Here is a 17,031-nt window from a genome sequence, read left to right on the forward strand (position 1 = left end):
AGACATTGTCCACGGTGTGTGATGTGTGTGTCCTGTGGAGGACTGCCATCTCGTCCAGGGTGTCCTGCTTTGCTTTCTGCGTCATTATGCCTGTATCAGAGCATCACGGCAAAGCGACTACAGAAGACAACCTGACTTCTCAGTCAGTGTGCTGAGCCCAAGACCATCATGCTAATGTGGCCGAATGTGCTGCTTTGTGGCACAGTGCCAGCCCAGCTTTGCAGTAGAGTTCTGAAGGAAAACCATTAGAAGCCACAATGAAGTAGAGACAGTAACCCAGGTGCTAAGGGGGCCACATCCTTAGTGCATGTTCACGCTCATTTAGGTGAGTAAGTAAACTGTTCCAACTTTTAGGTGCCAAGCAGCCAAATAAGCTGATTGTGTGTAGAGGACATCATTTCCTCCATGGGGCACTGTGGAGGACCATCACGCCATACTTCCTGCAGAGGAGCAGCAGTTTTTGCTGACACTGATGAGTTGAGACCTTCGCCCACATCTGGTTCCCCAAAGTTCTTCTGAACACAGAAGAACTTGAAAGACCAGAGGAGCCTCATCTCCCTCGGCGGAGCAGCAACTGAGCAGAGGAACTCTGCTACCCTGTTTCTTCAAGAAAAGCACTTGATCGCACAAAGGGCAGTAATGTATATTGTAAATATACACGGACATTTTTACAACAGAAAAAAGTTTCACAGTGTTGGTTCGTGTGTATATGTGTGCATGCGTGTGTGTGTGTGTGTGAGAGAGAGAGAGAGAGAGAGAGAGAGAGAGAGAGAGAGAGAGAGACATGCGGATGTGGTTATTTCCAACTGTGTTAATGTGACACACGCACAGACCCTGTAAGGGACACTGACGAGCAGCCGGACCCCCAGCTCAGAACATTTTTGGGAGAAGCACCTTCTTCAAGGTTAGTGATATATGGAAATCTTCGTACCCAGCAGTGGCTCGAATCACATGACTCAGTTTTTATAACTTGAGACTGTTTCCAACTTATGGAAAAGACTCCACTTCTATTTGGATATTGCTGACTACAAATTTGACTTAGACTTATCATAAATGACTCAAATTATAACACCGCAGTTAATATTACTTTCCATCTCCATTTTTACCATTGTCACCAACTCCACGATTGTGTTTTTAACTGCTCTTATCTTAATCTCTTAATCTGTGCTTCTTGTTCCCATAACTTACAGCATCCACAAGGTGGGCGATGAATTATTTGTTGATGGCAGGAAGCAACCGTGGCAGATTGGTACCTAAAATTCTAAACTTTGGTTACTGAAATTTTTACGAAACAGCTGACACACTGACGACAATAAGCAAAGTACAACAGTATGCAAAACGTGGGACAAAATATTTGACACTGACGACAACTTAAAATTTCATTCATTATTTCAAGACCCATAAACAGAGGATGGTAAACCAGCAATAACTTATCAGACGTGTAACTGGCAGCTTACTTTAATGTTAAATGTCCTAGTCCTTTTGTTTGTATTACATTAGTGATGTTGCATTTTTTTTTTTAGATTTCCTAACAGTGTTACAGGACGCTGGGGTTACGGTTACGGTCTTGAGGCTAAACTTTGCAGTGCTGGTTTAAAGTCTTGTACCCTTACAAAATTACTGTTCGGGATTTTTCATGCGTTCATATAGATTTTCCGATTGTCAACTGTCTGGTCTTTGATTTGTGGAAGATATTAGTGGTGTAATGGTATGTCCACACACGAAATTCAAGGTTCGGTGAAAATCTCGGTTTTGGGATCACGGTTCAGTTAATTAGAACTGCAAACAAACACAATTAGGAACGGTTGCAAACCAAAGGCAATGTGTCTGTATACGTGTTTGAATAACAAAATCAAAGAGATGGCCACGTGCACATTGTAAAAATAAATATGGGATTTTGTTTTTATCAAAAATATAATACCATAACAATATGGTGACCAAAGTCCAATGTACTGTTACCGAGAATGGTCCCATATCTGTTGTGAGTAACACCCTGTGGTCTACATTTCCTGGCAAATCGCTTTACTATAAGTATCAAAGGGAGAATTACTTGCAGCGGCTGTTCCTGCCTTGTTCTGGCTGTACCCACACTCGGATAATCTCAATGTTTGATCATTCAACCAACATATCCGATTTCGGTATAACAGATTCGATAAAGAATCTTAGTTGTTAGCAACTCTCTCCAGTGCACAGTAATTACTAGGAAACCAAATGTTCTTGAACTGCCGATTATGACCTACCAGCCGTAACATTTTACAGCCAAAATGAGAACCATTATGCTACTTGTGAACTTATTCGTTTACTTGCGCTTACTGAAACGAAAATGATTAACCGAACGATATACAACGAATACGTTACAGCCGTAAAAGACATGCACATATTTTGTCTTACGAAGTTGTGCTTAACCTTTACATCGTTTGTGTATTTAATTTTTGCTTGTTTTTTGTACAGTAATTCTGATGCGTGCAGTTATGTATAAGGGTTAAATTTGGTCAGCTGGCTTGCGTGAGATTTTCGGGTCGAGATAACCGGTTTACTGTATTACCTTGCAAATATCCTGTAGGGTTTGCAAATTACGACGTGAGAGCAAATTAGCAGATGCGTGAGAGCTGACAAACCTGACTTACTCCTAGTTAACAGATCTGGTGTATGGGGTTACTAAATTCACGACTTATTTAGTGTTACAATATCACTTGGAATACTACTGTAATATAACTTGAAATCCAGGTAATTTGGTGGCATATTAATTATTGTATGACGTAATTGGGAATGAACTTTCCCTAACTAAAACTAGTGTGTGAAATGATTTTGTAAAGCGACAGGAACTTTGTCATTAGTTTGTGGGGAGCAGCAGGATTTCGTGGTTTATCTTGTTTTAATCCATGCATTACGTCATTAGCACTACTGAAGTATATGACTTGTACCCTTATTTGTGTCCTTATTTTTAAAGTTGTCTGTATGTATTTTCTTTAGAATTGCGTTAGATGTGAATTGCTGAGTACCGTTAAAACGCAGTGGCAAATGTGCATAATTTAGGGTAAAAAAGAAATCAAAATATTTAATGTCTACTTATTTGAATCGTTTACTACAGAAACTCTTTCCTGATGGAGATGAAAATATTAGCACACGAAATGATTAGCTTTGAACTGACCACTTTTTAAATGAATGACTATTAAAGGTATTACATTATTATTCAATTAACCGCTACTACATTATCATAGTTACTGATGGTGAAATTGACGTTACTAATTTGACTTTCTTATGGCTGAGAAGCATGACTTGCTGACTGATGGTTAGCACTTCTGAATTCCTTGTGACTTTTGCATATGTGACTTAGTCTCACGTCTGTTTGCACCTCTGCATACAGAGGAGCTGGTGATATGTCCATGTTAAGTGAGATCTCACTTTACACTTTTTTTTTACGCAGATGGTGAGTGCATGTATGTTTGTGCATTGCAGTGAATGATGTGTTTTTGGGATACATGCACTTCTTTAGAATTATGACAAATCACTTTAATTAAGATGCATACTAAGTTTTTATGACATAGTATTTTATCTAAAACATCCTGTGTACTAGTCTTTAACAAAGACCAGCAGTGTGCTCGTTTTAGACTAAGACACACACAATGTGTGCTGGTTTTAATCTAAGACACATACCATATGTACTGGTTTTACTCCAATACGCATATGGTGTGTACTGGTTTTAAGATATGATACATACAATGTGTACTGGTTTTAATCTAAGACTCATACCATATGTACTGGTTTTACTCCAATACGCATATGGTGTGTACTGGTTTTAAGCTAAGACACTTGCACTGTGTACTGGTTTTCATCTAAGACACATACAATGTGTACTGGTTTTACTCTAATATACATATGGTGTGTATTCGGTTTAAACTAAGAGTTTGTGCAATTTGTTGTATTGGTTTCAGATTAAGACAATGAATACTGAGCAAATTCTCTCTTCAGCAGAACCAGTAAACATGAACTCCAGTAACACAAGCCACCTGTCCAATGAGACCGACCTGAGCAGCGTCTTCACCCGTGAGATTCGGCCTGCGCTCTACCTCCTGGTGTTCGGCGTGGGTCTGGTGCTCAACATCCTGGCCGCCTGGATCTTTTTCAGGGAGCTGGGAGGCTCAGGCTTGGTCGTCTACCTGAAGAACATGGTGGTGGCAGACCTGCTGATGCTTCTCGCCATTCCCTTTCTTGTTGCTGGTCAGCTGGGCATCGGTCAGTGGTTCGTGTGCCGGTACGGTGCTGTGCTCTTCTATGGCAGTATGTATGTCAGCATCGTCTTCCTGGGACTCATTGGCCTGGACCGCTATGTAAAGGTGGTGTGTTCCACCACTGGCCCTAATCGTTTCCAGGGGGTGACGTTTGCACATGTTGCGTCTGTACTCACTTGGGTACTGCTGGCTGTAATAACGCTACCTAACAGCATGCTGAGCAGCAACAACATAGCGCGTCTGGGCGGCACTGCAGACTGCATGCGCTTGAAGACCCCACTGGGAATCCGCTGGCACAATGCCTCTTCCATCACGTGTGTCTGCATCTTCTGGGTGGTCCTACTGCTGCTGATCTTCTGCTATGTCGCCATCGCCCGCCGCGTATCGCAATCGCACCAAGGAGAAGCCCGCAGAAAGTCCATGCGTAGCATCATCAGTATCCTGCTGGTGTTCTGCATCTGTTTCGTCCCATATCACGCATGCCGTGTGCCCTACACGCTCAGCCAGGGCTCCTCCACTTTCTACAGCCTATACACTCGCTACGTGCTCTCCCAGCTGAAGGAAGCCACACTTCTCCTGTCGGCCTGCAACGTCTGCTTGGACCCTGTGATCTACTTCCTCATGTGCTCAACCTTCCGGAAGGCATTGATCAGGAAGCTGTCATACAGAACTTCTCCAGTCAACAGCAGAGCCGTAACAAGTGCTCCAAGTGTCAGCAAAGTATAAAGGGGTCTCGGAGGCGGTGTGGGGAGAGGTATTGTGCTTCAGCCTGCGTATAACAGGACATGTGCCTCATGTTACCATAACCAGATAACAACAGACAGGCCCTCCTGCCTCTAAAGATTCCATCATTTAAGGAAGATGCAGGAAATGGACTCAGTAAGGGCGCTGTGTCCAGGGGAGACACAGGAAGTAGCTCTGACAGAAGGCTTCACAACAGGAAGCCGAGCAGGTGCTTGACAGGGACTTAAGCACGTTCACCCAAATGCCTTTTATCTACTTCCTCATCCCATCTAGCGGTTTTATCTCTGCTTGGGGTGAGAATATAAACAGAGCTGAGCAAACAGCACCTGTATCATGTCTATATCTGACATTGCTAAAAATGTCTTACATTCCAGTTCCGATGATTTCTGCTGAGCTGAGTTTCTTTTAATTCTGTTATTCTGAATAGGCAGTAGTTTCACAAAACTTTTTTTTCAGTAGTTTTTTTTTTTTTTTTTTTTTTTTTTAAATATATATATATATATACACTCTATTATTTTGTATAAAGATAAATATTATTTCAGATACTTGTGGGTCTGGTCATTATTGTGAATAGCAGGTATCTCCAACTGAAGCGGTACTGTGACTTTTACTCTCACCTTTAATGTGTTTTATAACAGACCAACTGCCAATTTTCTCTGACTTCTTTTTCAAGGAAGCAAGGTTCTCGAGGCTGGGGGCACTAGATAGGATGCCAGTCAGGTCTGTCTTTCAGCCTGGTCACATGATGCACCCTAATAGAGGGGAGGGGTTTGGACAGGGGGGTTCTTCCCATGAAAAAGCTGCTGAACAGTATAACCCCGTACTTACTGCAGCTATTGTGTGCAGTTCACAGAAATGTCCAGCATCACTAGACTGTTCATCAGGGGACAAAAGAATCCATTGGACATTGGAGTTTGGGACATTTCAATCTTCTCTCCCTTCCCAATATTATCCATTAGAGCAGAGTTTCCCAATTCCAGTCCTGGAGGCCAGAATCCAGCACAGTTTGCAGATTTCCCTGTTCAAACACACGCACTAAACCTAGTCATTAGCTGATTAAGTGTTTGAGCAGGGAAATCTGGCATCCCGGAGCGCTGGATTAGACAGCTCATACAGTGATGACCAAACTCCCTGGCTAGCGTAGTTGGTAAAACAGAAGAGGACGTCTTGTCACTCTCAAAATGTGACAGATATACAACATTTGAACTGACATCACCCGAGAGCAGTGTGACACGTAGTTAAGCGCATGTTATCTAAGTTTTTCCGTAAACGTGTACATGAGCCTTGCAAACGCTGTGTGATGACACTGAGCTGCTTGACAATCGGTGCCTTTTCCTTTGCTTGGTGCACCCCTGTAACTTGCAACACTGAGTCATGGGGGTTGCAGTACTATACCCAGATAAAGCGCCGATTTTTGAAAAACTGCCTGATTACCTGGACAGGCGTCCAAAAGGAGGACGTGTCTGGGAGACGTCGGGTAATTGGATGGTAGCCCTATACCTGGCAAACTGTCACAACTCCTGGGGGAACCAATGTCAATTAACCTGTTCCAACCCCAAAACATCTGATACACAGAGAAATCAACTGAAAATCTGTAACCTCAAGGAAGGCTATTAAATAAAGCCCTATCATATCTTAAAATATCACTCTTCACATTTAGTTAGTGGTCTCTGCAACCTCGCTTATCATCACATCAGACATAGACAAACGTATTAGGACACCTGGCCATTACACCTACAGGAAATTTTATAACATTCCATTCTAAATCCATAAGCATCAGTATAAAGCTGGTCTCCCCTATGAAGGTATAACAGCTGCCGGTCCTCTGGGAAGGCCTTCCATAAGATGTTGGAGTGTGTTTGGGGAGGGAATTTTTGCCCATTCATCCAGAAGAGCATTTGTGAGGTCAGGCACTGATGTTGGGCGTGAAGGCATGGCTCACAACCTCCTTTGTAGTTCAACCCCAAGGTGTTCAGTGGGGTTGAGGTCAGAGCTTTGTGTGGGCCAGTAAAGTTCTTCCACACCAAACTCATCCAACCATGTTTTTATGGACCTTGCTTTGTGCAATGGGGCACAGTCATGCTGGAACCTCCCCAAACTGTTCCCACAAAGCTTACCATAGCATAGAATTGTCCAAAATGTCTTGGTATGCAGAAGCATTAAAAGTTCCCTTCACTGAAACCTCACCAAACCCGTGGAAAAAAACCCCCCACACCATTATCCCTCCTCCACCAAACCTTACAGTTGGCATGACGCAGTCGGGCAGGTAACGTTCTCCTGGCATCCGGTGCACCCAGACTCGTCTGTCAGGCTGTGAGACATAAGAGGATGATTCGTCTCTCCACAAAACACGTTTCAACTGCTCCAGTGTCCAGTGCAGCTGCTCGGCCATGGAAGCCCATTCCACCAAGCTCCCAGTGCACAGTTGTTGTGTTGGGGTTAATGCCAGAGGAAGTGTGGAATTACGCAGTTGCTGAGTCAACAGAGCGTTGGCAACTTTTACGCACTATGCACCTCAGCATTCAGCCCGCTCTGATACGTGGTCTGTCACTTAGTGGTTGACTTTCCGTTGTTCTTAAATGCTTACAGTTTGAAATAAAACCACTTACAGTTTACCATAGAATATCTAGCAAGGAAGAAATTCCAGGAACTGACTCATTGCAAAGGGAGCATCATATGAGAGCACTAGGCTTGAATTCAATGGGCTCTTCAGAACAACCCATTCTTTCATTAATGTTTGTAAACCTGACTGCATGGCTAGGTGCTTGATTTTATATACCTGTGATGATGGATCTGATTGAAACACTTGAATTTAAGCATCTAGAGGCGTGTCCCAATACTTTTGTCCATACAGTGTACATAAGACTGCATGAGAATTATGAGATGATTATAACCATGAGTGATTATATCTTCACACTGAACAGGAAGTCTACATACAGCACACATTATCCAAAGATCTCTCAGTTTGCCTCAATCATAATGACATTTCATGATTTAAATTTTGTGCAGCATGCAACTTGCTTCTGTATCTACATCCTGTCACTGTGCAGGGTCCCCACTTGCACCTTTTTCTAAATCCCTGCTCTTTTCTTCATTAACTGTGCTGGTTTAGAACGGCTGAAGTGCGAAAACCGAGCTGGTCAGCTAGTAATAACTATGGGGAGATTTTCACGCCATGTGCTAATAATCTTCACCACTAAATTAAAGCCAAACATTCTCACGGCCCCCTTTCTGTGACTTTGCTCCATTATTCAATAGCATTTTGCTATATCTCTCCCCAGTCCGTTTTTCTTTTCATTTCTTCCCTTCTTTGCACCACCTCTATCCTTCTTCTTCTTCTTGCTGTCATTGTCCTTAATTTTTTTGTAACACATTTCTGCCAGTTAAGTTCATACCTGTTATATATTGTTAGCTGCAATTCAAGGCAAAGCAGGACTGTACCACTTGGGGTGGGGGGTGCTTGTTTACTTCCCCGAATTACTGTAAACAGGCTTGATTGTTGTCATGGATTGATGCAGTGGCTTTATGTGTGTGTTTTGGCTCTATGTGGGAGACGTCAAGGGTACGCGATTGTTCGTCTCTTAGCCGATCAGATGACACAGCAATCCGCTTCATATTAAACAAGAAAGTCCATATTGTTAGCAGACAGTAATCAACCTGAACTGGGAAATCTGATTACTACACTAACATTGAACAGACAATCACAGACACAATCACTCACTACAGGCAACTTACAAACAGCAATTCACCCAACAGTCTCCTGCTTGTTTTGCTTTACTTGTTTGTCCTGCATTAAATGTCTTGCCGCTGCCTAAGAAGCAATCATGGGCAGCTAAAATGCTTGAACATAAAGAGCAATTTCACGACGACATTTTCAGTAAGACCAGATCACTCACACCATATATGTCACTTTGTTTCCTATAAGTTTGGAAATGCAGACTGAGTCATTTCTCACTCTGGTGATTAATAGCTAACGTGGTTGTCTAGGGGAGGATAAGGAAGTGGCAGAACACATGCTCCGAAACATACTCACGCAACTAAAAAGCCGCTCGTTAAGTGTTGCTCTTCTGACGCCATGGCGTTCACATCGCATGAAATCCCATAACAATGAAACAGCAACAGAACAGTGCGGACATGTGATTGGTCTCTTTGAACACGAGTCCGATAATCTCTCTGTGACATCAATGCGATCAACTTAAGGAAGGAGACATCGCTTCACTGAAGAGACAGGCAGAGGTAGTAGTGGTTTACACAGGGGGGTTCATTTCCTGTCTTTCACGCTCGCCCGTGAAAATCCATATTTTCCTGCAAAACTCCAAGGACGAGGTGAGTGCCATTATTTTGGACCGTGTGATCTTCTCTCATCTCTTGACCATTTCTTCCTCTTGACGTTGCCGTGATCATACTCCACTTGTGGTTTGCTTACAGCAAAGCATATGTATGTAGTAAGAACATCATTTTTGGGTTGACTTGTCTGCCTAAAAATTCACTTTAACTGCAGTTATGTCTGTTTGAGTTTTGTTTGAAAATCTGGAGAGAGTCCAAGCACAGAACTACAGATCAATAGCTGTGACCTTTAAAACAGAAATTTGATTTATACCCAATCTGTAAGTCTAAACATTTACACGGTGCCTGTGATGTTTGACATGTACGTTTTAAAGTTAAATAATTATTCTGCAGTATTGTTGTAGAGAATATTTATACCTTTGTTTAGTTGGCCACTTCACAAAAGTGTTTGTGTTTGTGCGCTAAAAGGGAACAGAGAAACGCTTTTTTCTCAGATCTGAACCTGCAACATTTTAGGATAGAAGTTTTGTTCAAAACCTGCATTTGTCTTTTGTCTGATGTTTAATAGTAGTAATTTGCAGTATGATTATATCCAGGAGATGGGATTTCCCATGAGTCAAAGAGTGCTATATAACAGGCCCTCTGCCTGTCCACATGTCAGTCAAAGTAATGATATTGACTCATAAAACATGATGAAGAGGACAGCTTAGGGAAATTCTCTCTCAGCAAAAGGCAACACGTCAGAAGCAAAATAAGAACAGGAGCAACTCAAAACTGCAGTATGTAACAGGGATCTGGGCTCCTGAACTTGTTTCCCAGAGCCTGATACTCCTCGTCCCCATTCAGTTTCATTTCCTAAATCTGTCACACAATTTCCCTTAAAAACAAAAGGCTGTCATCTTTAATCCTTCATCAGACAGGCGTGTACTACAAATGCGTTGTCTTTTTTCCCTACAGAACAGTGAAAATAAAGACTTTAAAAAAATCAGTGTTACTATTTTTGCAGTATAACAGTAGGCTTCACTTATTTTTTGCAGGTTTTGATGGGCTTCTTCTACAATCTGATTCACCACCATGACACCGACCTCAGGTCAACTGCCCCACACAGATGGCAGCAACACCTCCGAAGACTGCAGGGTCAATGACCAGATGCTGCCCTTTACCTTCTTCTACTCCCTCATCTTCCTGATAGGCATTGTGGGCAGTATGCTGGCCCTCTGGGTGTTTTGCTACAGTCGCGACGCCAAGAAATGCATCAACGTCTACTTGATCAACCTTCTCACCGCCAACTTCCTGTTGATGCTGGCTCTGCCCTTCAAGATCACCATCGACCTGGGCGCGGCTACCTGGAATCTCAAGATATTTCACTGCCAGGTGTCTGCTGTGCTCATATACATCAACATGTATGCCTCCATCATCTTCCTGGCCTTCGTCAGCGCTGACCGCTATCTACAGATAGCCAAGAGCTCACGTTTCTTCCGTATCCAGGATGTGGGATTCGCAAGGATGATGTCGCTGGTGGTGTGGGCACTTGTGCTGTTCATCATGGTACCTAACATGGCCATTCCCATTAAGACTATTCCAGAGAAGCCCCATGTCACCTGCGCCGAGTTTAAGCAGGTGGTTGGCCTCCACTGGCACACGCTCACCAACTTCCTATGCATGGCCGTCTTCCTGAATGCCTCTGCAGTTGTACTGCTGTCCAATGGATTTGTGCTGAAGCGGCTCTGGGCCGGAAGAAGAGGGAATCCGGAAGAACAAGATGGAGCCCGACGTGCCACTAGGAGCATCGGCACAGTGACTCTGGCCTACATCATTTGCTTCGTACCCTACCACCTGGTCAGGACACCGTACACATTCACCCAGAACCAGGTTCTGAGCGGCTGCTCGCTCAAACGGCAACTCTTCCTGGCCAAGGAGTCCACGCTGCTACTGGCCGTCATGCACATCTGTTTGGACCCCATCGTCTGCTTCTACCTGTCCCACTCCTTCAGGCAGAAGATCACTGAGGCTTTTCAGGCAGGGAGGACTAGCTTCCCACAGTATTTCCTTTCCAGGAATGGATCCCCTTAAAACAAGACGGAGAAAAAATGGCCAGCTAACAGGTTGTTTCCAAAACGACACAAAGAGGACATTCTCCTTAATTCATCACGCGACCACCCATTCGCAGAATTAGTTCTATTAAAATGAATATATATATGCTTTTTGAATGAGGGCTTGATATAAGTAACTATATAAATCTACTTATTTTGCTAGGTTTCAAAGTACAAAGGTTTTACTGCTATGTTAAAATGCATTAAAAATTATTGCTTTGGTTAAAACCACCTGTTCCTCTTCCTGAAAACGAGAACATGCACAGAGTTACTGAATCGTGCGTCTAAGAAGCTAGACCACAAATAATGACGAGAACCAAGCCCCATGTCACCGCTGGTCACATGGTTCCTAAAGCACAACCGCTCAGAGTTTAGCTTCTCATAACCACTCACCGCCGAGCCGCAGCTCATAACCTGCAGTAGAAACATTTAAGGACGTATCAAGAACTCCCTCAACTCAGAGTTACTGCCATCTGCGTGTACTGAGCCCACCACAAAATTTTACTGCATCGGGCATGTTTACTGCTCTCAGTACTGGTGTAGGAAATAGATGAACTTTGAAAGTTACTCAGGTAAACAAATTTGAATGAACCTGCTGACAAAAAGAACTGAATACTGATCCCCCTATTGACACCTTGAGGAACTGCAGCCAAATGTCATTCTCAATATCAGTTTTTTTTGCTTTTCTTAAAGTAGGGTGTATAATTTAAGCAATTACTTACTAGAAGGAGTGCAGTTGTACTTAAATATGTCACAGTTATAATCCTGTTGCAGCCTCAGACTTTTATACGAGAGTTTATCGAGTAGCATATATAAGGTAACGGTAAATTTTGTTTATTTATTTAAACACTTATACAGTCTTGTAGACCTTGGCTATTCCAGATGCCAGTTTATTGAGGTAATGGGATGATATTTCACCCAGTGCTTCCTGAACCATCTCCCACAGGTTGGATTGGCTTGACAAGCTGCTCCCAAAACAGCTCAGCAAAGCTGAGACCCAGTGATCCATCATGCACAGAATACCAGCCGACTGCTTCTTCCCTAAATAGTCCTTGCATAGTTTGGAGCTGTGTTTGGGTAGTTGTCCTGTTGTAGGACGAAATTGGCTCCAATTAAACGCCATCTACAGAGTATGGCATGGCATTGCAGAATGGAGTGATAGCCTTCCTTCTTCAAGATCCCTTTCACCCTGTACAAATCTCCCACTTTAGCATCAGGTAGCAGCCCCAGACCATCACATTGCCTCCACCATGCTTGACAGAAGTCATCGAGCACTCCTCCAGAGTCTTTTCATTTAAGTTACATCTCACAAATGTTGTGATCCGAACACCTCAAACTTAGATTCGTCTATCCGTAGCACTTCTTCTGTCCAGTGTCTGTGTCCATTTGCCCATCTCAGTCTTTTCTTTTTCCTGGCCATTCTGAGATACGTCTCTTTCTTTACAATCCTGCCCAGAGGACAGGCATCCCCAAGTTGCCTCTTCACTGTTGGTGTTAACGCTGCTCTTTTGCGGGTACTGCTTAAGGATGTTAAAGACCTATTAGGCGTCTGTTTCTCAAGCTACACACTCTAATATATTTATCTTCTCGCTCGGTTGTGCACTGGGGCCTCCCTATCCTCTTTCTATTGCGGTTAGTGCCAGTTTGCGCTGCTCTGTGAAGGGAGTACTACAAAGCATTGTGCAAGACCTTCAGTTTCCTGGTAATTTCTCACACAGAAGCAGTCACCCGCGCACGTCTTGTACATGACACGGTGAATATTTGTAGTCCATATGGTCGAATGAATACGTTTACGGGAAAAAAAAAGAAATTATTACGAAACCTTTCCTTTTTAAAAAGGTCACTTTAATTCAAATGCAATAAAGTGCATTTATGCCTAAACGTATCGAACTGCAGTTCTCATTTTTTCCACTTCAATTACGATCAGCTAAATTGCGGCATAGGTCAAAACATGACATCTCTTTTCTTCCACGTAAAGAAACGACCCCGTGTGGCTGTATTAAACCCAGTGCTCCCATCTGTCCAATGAGGCTGGAGTGCCCTCCACGAGCGCGCCATCGGCGCGCGCTCCCAGTCCCGAGTTGCTTGGAAACGAAGTCCGCTGCAAGACAACGTCGTAACTTAAGACGATGCATTTAGATCCGTAACAGCGCTCATGTAGCTCGTCGGCAATGAAAGCATGTCACTTTGTGCATTAGGTGTAATGCTCTGATGCTGGCTTTTTAAAAATGCTGCAATATTCCATGCACTTGGGGTAAATTGGGATACTTAAGTACGGACAATGGTCCAGTTTTATATACACTGCTGAACGACTAGTGTACGGCCATCTGAAATCGGACCCAATATGTCAAATCGTCAAAAGAAATTCATATTTTGCGTAGGTGGAGTACTGAGTTTTGCTTGCGTCCTAGTGGTGGCGGCTGCAATGGGTACTCAGTTCTGGTTGAAAGGGACCGTCCTGTGCAAGACCGGCGCCCAGCTGGTGAACGCGACCGGACCCGAACTGGAGAAGTTCATGGGGCGGATCAGCTACGGTCTATTCCACGGACAGAGGCTGAAGCAATGCGGGCTGGGAGGGAGACCCCTGCGCTTTTCCTGTGAGTAAATGTGAGAGGACAGGGTAACAGTACATTTATTATTTAAAGGATACGTATTCTCCTACTATTAATTATTGAATAAGTCTAATTGTCTATTAAAAATAAAACTTGGAGTTGCAATGTGGACTTATACAAAACATCTATATCTGATACTGTTGATTAATACTTCTCTATTTTGAACTGATTGCCAGTGTGATTAAAGGCTACAGGAGAATTGTTTGCGAAATTGACGTTTGCAGCAGATGTGACCAGGCATGCATGGATGGGCTGTCCATTCTGCAACACGAGTCTCAGGGGAGCTCAAGGCGAATTATATAGCATTTTTGTCACATAAAGCTGTACCTCCAGGCCTGACTTATGTAGCCAATTTCCCGAAGAGTCGATGGGATCGTGGGTCGGCAAAATTCATCGTGTAGCCCCCCTACCTACATCGGTGCTCGGCAAAATTTATCGCCGGTGACCCAAAAGCCCAGCCCTGCCTGTGTCCGCAGTCTTTTCGCTCGTTAATACTCTTAACTGACAGACTTAATGAAAATGCACTCGCGTAATCAAACCCGCCCGGCCGTCTAATTAACAACTCATTAGGAGTTCATCATTATCGCACAGTATACGCCGCTGTCTAAGAATGGTGAAAGTAGACAGTCCGGGGTTCTGTTTTGCCTTAATGAGTGCTGGACATGATTCAAAGTGAAAATGTTTTCTGCCTGACTTGTGTCTGACAACGTGCTGTAGATAAGGATGGGGCGTTCTTATCAATGAGCGACTCATAACGGCGTCGGGACTCCCGACACTGAGGCGTTGGAGCAATATGTTCTGGTAGAACTTTTATACAGTTAAAAAATAATGATCAATTAATGCTGTGTATTGTGCAAATATTTAAATGGGTGTTGGTACTTGCCAATAGTTTTATGAGTGGTTCATATCTGTCCAGCCGATCCCTTATTGGAAATTCCTGTTTTGTAGTTATTAAGCTGGCTTCTTCCTACTGCAAACTGGGCTCTTCCTGATCTATTCTTCCTCACTCTGTGTTTTCTGTCTCCTGACAGTTTTTCCAGATCTCATAGGTGCCATCCCCATTGTCCTTCACGGCAGTGTACTGTTCTTCTGCGCTGTGCTCATAGTCTTCTCATCGGTGGCTTCAGCATTCTTCCTGTTCAATGCCTTCAGCAGACCCTATGAGACCCTGCATGGACCTCTGGGCTTGTACCTGTGGAACTTCATATGCTGTGAGTAGACCCCCCTATGCATGTGCAGGAACACGCAAAGATGTATGCATAATTACATACACATGCGTGCACGCATGTACACATACATTGTCAGAAATACTATCAACCGTCTGCATGTCGAAAAATGCATGTAATTGATATGTTCTCTTCAAAATCCTCCTATTTATTTTTCTAAACATAAACAAATATGTGAGAAACAAAGCTTACCCAGAATGCCGTGGAACAGGTATCTGCAGCAGCCTGGTCATGATACTTTTCGCCTCGGAGGTGAGACTCCATCGCTTGTCAGAGAAGATCGCCAACTACAGCGAAAGCAGCTTCGTCTATAAGACACACAGTGAGCAGTTCGATTACTCTTACTGGCTCATCCTCTTCACCTTCCTCACCCACCTGCTCAACATCCTTCTCATCCGCCTCGCCGGAATACAGTTCCCCTTCCAGGAAGCTAAACAGCCAGATGTGAGCAGTGGAGCCTCAGATCTTATGTACTGAGCATGCTCCGTGACGTTCATGCCCTGATTTCATATCATGTGACTGTGTTTGGTACTAAAAGAGCATTACCTTTACCTTTGAAACGAATATAGTCCTTTGTTAGAGAAACTGTGCCGATTTAAACCACCAACCTTCGAATAAAACAACCATTAACCACTTGGTAGCAATTTATGATGCTGACATTACAATGGCACCTTAACTGTTGGAGGAACGATATTAGTAAAAATCTATGGGCGTCCGACAGCTGCTTCCATATAACTTTACCTGATGAGCAATTAACACTATAACATGAGAGCAGCAACTGCACAGAAAAGTCCAAACCACTCTGACTGTTTTATATGGGTCGTGTCTTTCTGTTTAGCGTTCCTAATGCACACCTGTTAAAGCAGTAATTAGCACTGCTGATCTTACCAATTATCGCATTTTTATCGTCCATTATTGTGACTGATAGTGACAGATGACGTTTTGATATTGCGTGGATGGTAGATTTTAACAGGAAAACAGGAATGTGTCATGGAAACTTACTAACTGAATCTGCCTGCTTAGAAGTGTTCATTTAATGTGCCAAGTGTTAACTGGTGAAGAGAGTAGAACCGACCAGTTTCTTTACATTTTCAGTAAATATATTCCGTTTTAAAAGCAATTTAAGTTGTTAAGGACCTTTACAGACCAAGTAGCAAATCAGTGATAACCACAATTAAGGTAGCAGCCTCCGGGGTATTACAGACAAATGGTGTAAGATAACCTGGATATAGGTTACCCATATGTTTACCCAACATCTGTCCTGAAGACTGCCGCTGTACTTTACTGATGTGCTTTCATGATCTGGGAGGCCTTCAACCCTGTCCAAGGTCAGTGGTAGGCAGATGGAAGAATGGATCGTTAAATAAAGAGGTATCTGTGATTGTTGTTATGCGATAACTAACTCCGCTTGCATGGAATTTCATTAACCCGGTCAGAAAGCCACAATATTTATTTCAGCAATAAACAGTTCAATGGTTACATTTTCTCCTGGTTGTTTGTGAACTTCCTTAAAACGAAACCTCACTGCGAAGTCACCTAACCGCGCACCATTCCTAAACAGTACACATATATAAGTGCTGATAGACACTTCATTTGCAGTTTCAGCGTTACCAAAGGCTGCACACACCTGTCAGTCTATACCACACTTGACATTGCACGAACCTGTCGTGTGTGACAATAAACCGGAGGTGCCGATATAGCAAAATACGCGGTCCCTGCATAAAAACAATAGCTTGGTTTAACTACTAAAAAGGTTATAAACAGAGCAGAAAGGAACAGATGCAGAGGAACACGAAGTATGAGGAAGTCAGTGAAACACAGATGATATAAAGGCTGG

The 17,031-nt window shown here is 43.2% G+C and overlaps 3 protein-coding genes across 10 annotated transcripts; all 3 read left to right on the plus strand.

The window, feature by feature from the left end:
- The first annotated feature begins 526 nt into the window (after positions 1 to 526).
- LOC125712362 (P2Y purinoceptor 14-like) lies at positions 527 to 5,319 on the plus strand. 7 transcript variants are annotated; one of them, XM_048982309.1, is made up of 3 exons: positions 1,654 to 2,727; positions 3,092 to 3,178; positions 3,973 to 5,319. In XM_048982309.1, the coding sequence occupies exons 2-3, from the start codon at positions 3,166 to 3,168 to the stop codon at positions 4,956 to 4,958; spliced, it is 999 nt and encodes a 332-aa protein (XP_048838266.1). In that variant the 5' UTR covers positions 1,654 to 2,727; positions 3,092 to 3,165; the 3' UTR covers positions 4,959 to 5,319. The 7 variants fall into 7 exon arrangements, with proteins under 7 accessions (XP_048838269.1, XP_048838267.1, XP_048838272.1 ...); XM_048982312.1 differs by lacking the exons at positions 1,654 to 2,727; positions 3,092 to 3,178 and adding an exon at positions 527 to 904; XM_048982310.1 differs by lacking the exons at positions 1,654 to 2,727; positions 3,092 to 3,178 and adding an exon at positions 527 to 904 and having other exon boundaries at positions 3,976 to 5,319.
- A 3,664-nt stretch (positions 5,320 to 8,983) lies between these two features.
- gpr171 (G protein-coupled receptor 171) lies at positions 8,984 to 11,584 on the plus strand. The gene is made up of 2 exons (XM_048981768.1): positions 8,984 to 9,302; positions 10,301 to 11,584. Exon 2 carries the CDS (start codon positions 10,338 to 10,340, stop codon positions 11,334 to 11,336), a length of 999 nt encoding a protein of 332 aa, XP_048837725.1. The 5' UTR covers positions 8,984 to 9,302; positions 10,301 to 10,337; the 3' UTR covers positions 11,337 to 11,584.
- A 1,689-nt stretch (positions 11,585 to 13,273) lies between these two features.
- On the plus strand, positions 13,274 to 16,671 carry clrn1 (clarin 1). 2 transcript variants are annotated; one of them, XM_048981769.1, is made up of 3 exons: positions 13,274 to 13,953; positions 15,000 to 15,179; positions 15,406 to 16,671. In XM_048981769.1, the coding sequence occupies exons 1-3, from the start codon at positions 13,701 to 13,703 to the stop codon at positions 15,669 to 15,671; spliced, it is 699 nt and encodes a 232-aa protein (XP_048837726.1). In that variant the 5' UTR covers positions 13,274 to 13,700; the 3' UTR covers positions 15,672 to 16,671. The 2 variants fall into 2 exon arrangements, with proteins under 2 accessions (XP_048837726.1, XP_048837727.1); XM_048981770.1 differs by having other exon boundaries at positions 15,000 to 15,176; positions 15,382 to 16,671.
- The last annotated feature ends 360 nt before the right edge of the window (positions 16,672 to 17,031 follow it).

Source organism: Brienomyrus brachyistius, chromosome 17, assembly GCF_023856365.1.
Source record: "Brienomyrus brachyistius isolate T26 chromosome 17, BBRACH_0.4, whole genome shotgun sequence".
NCBI lineage: Eukaryota > Metazoa > Chordata > Actinopteri > Osteoglossiformes > Mormyridae > Brienomyrus > Brienomyrus brachyistius.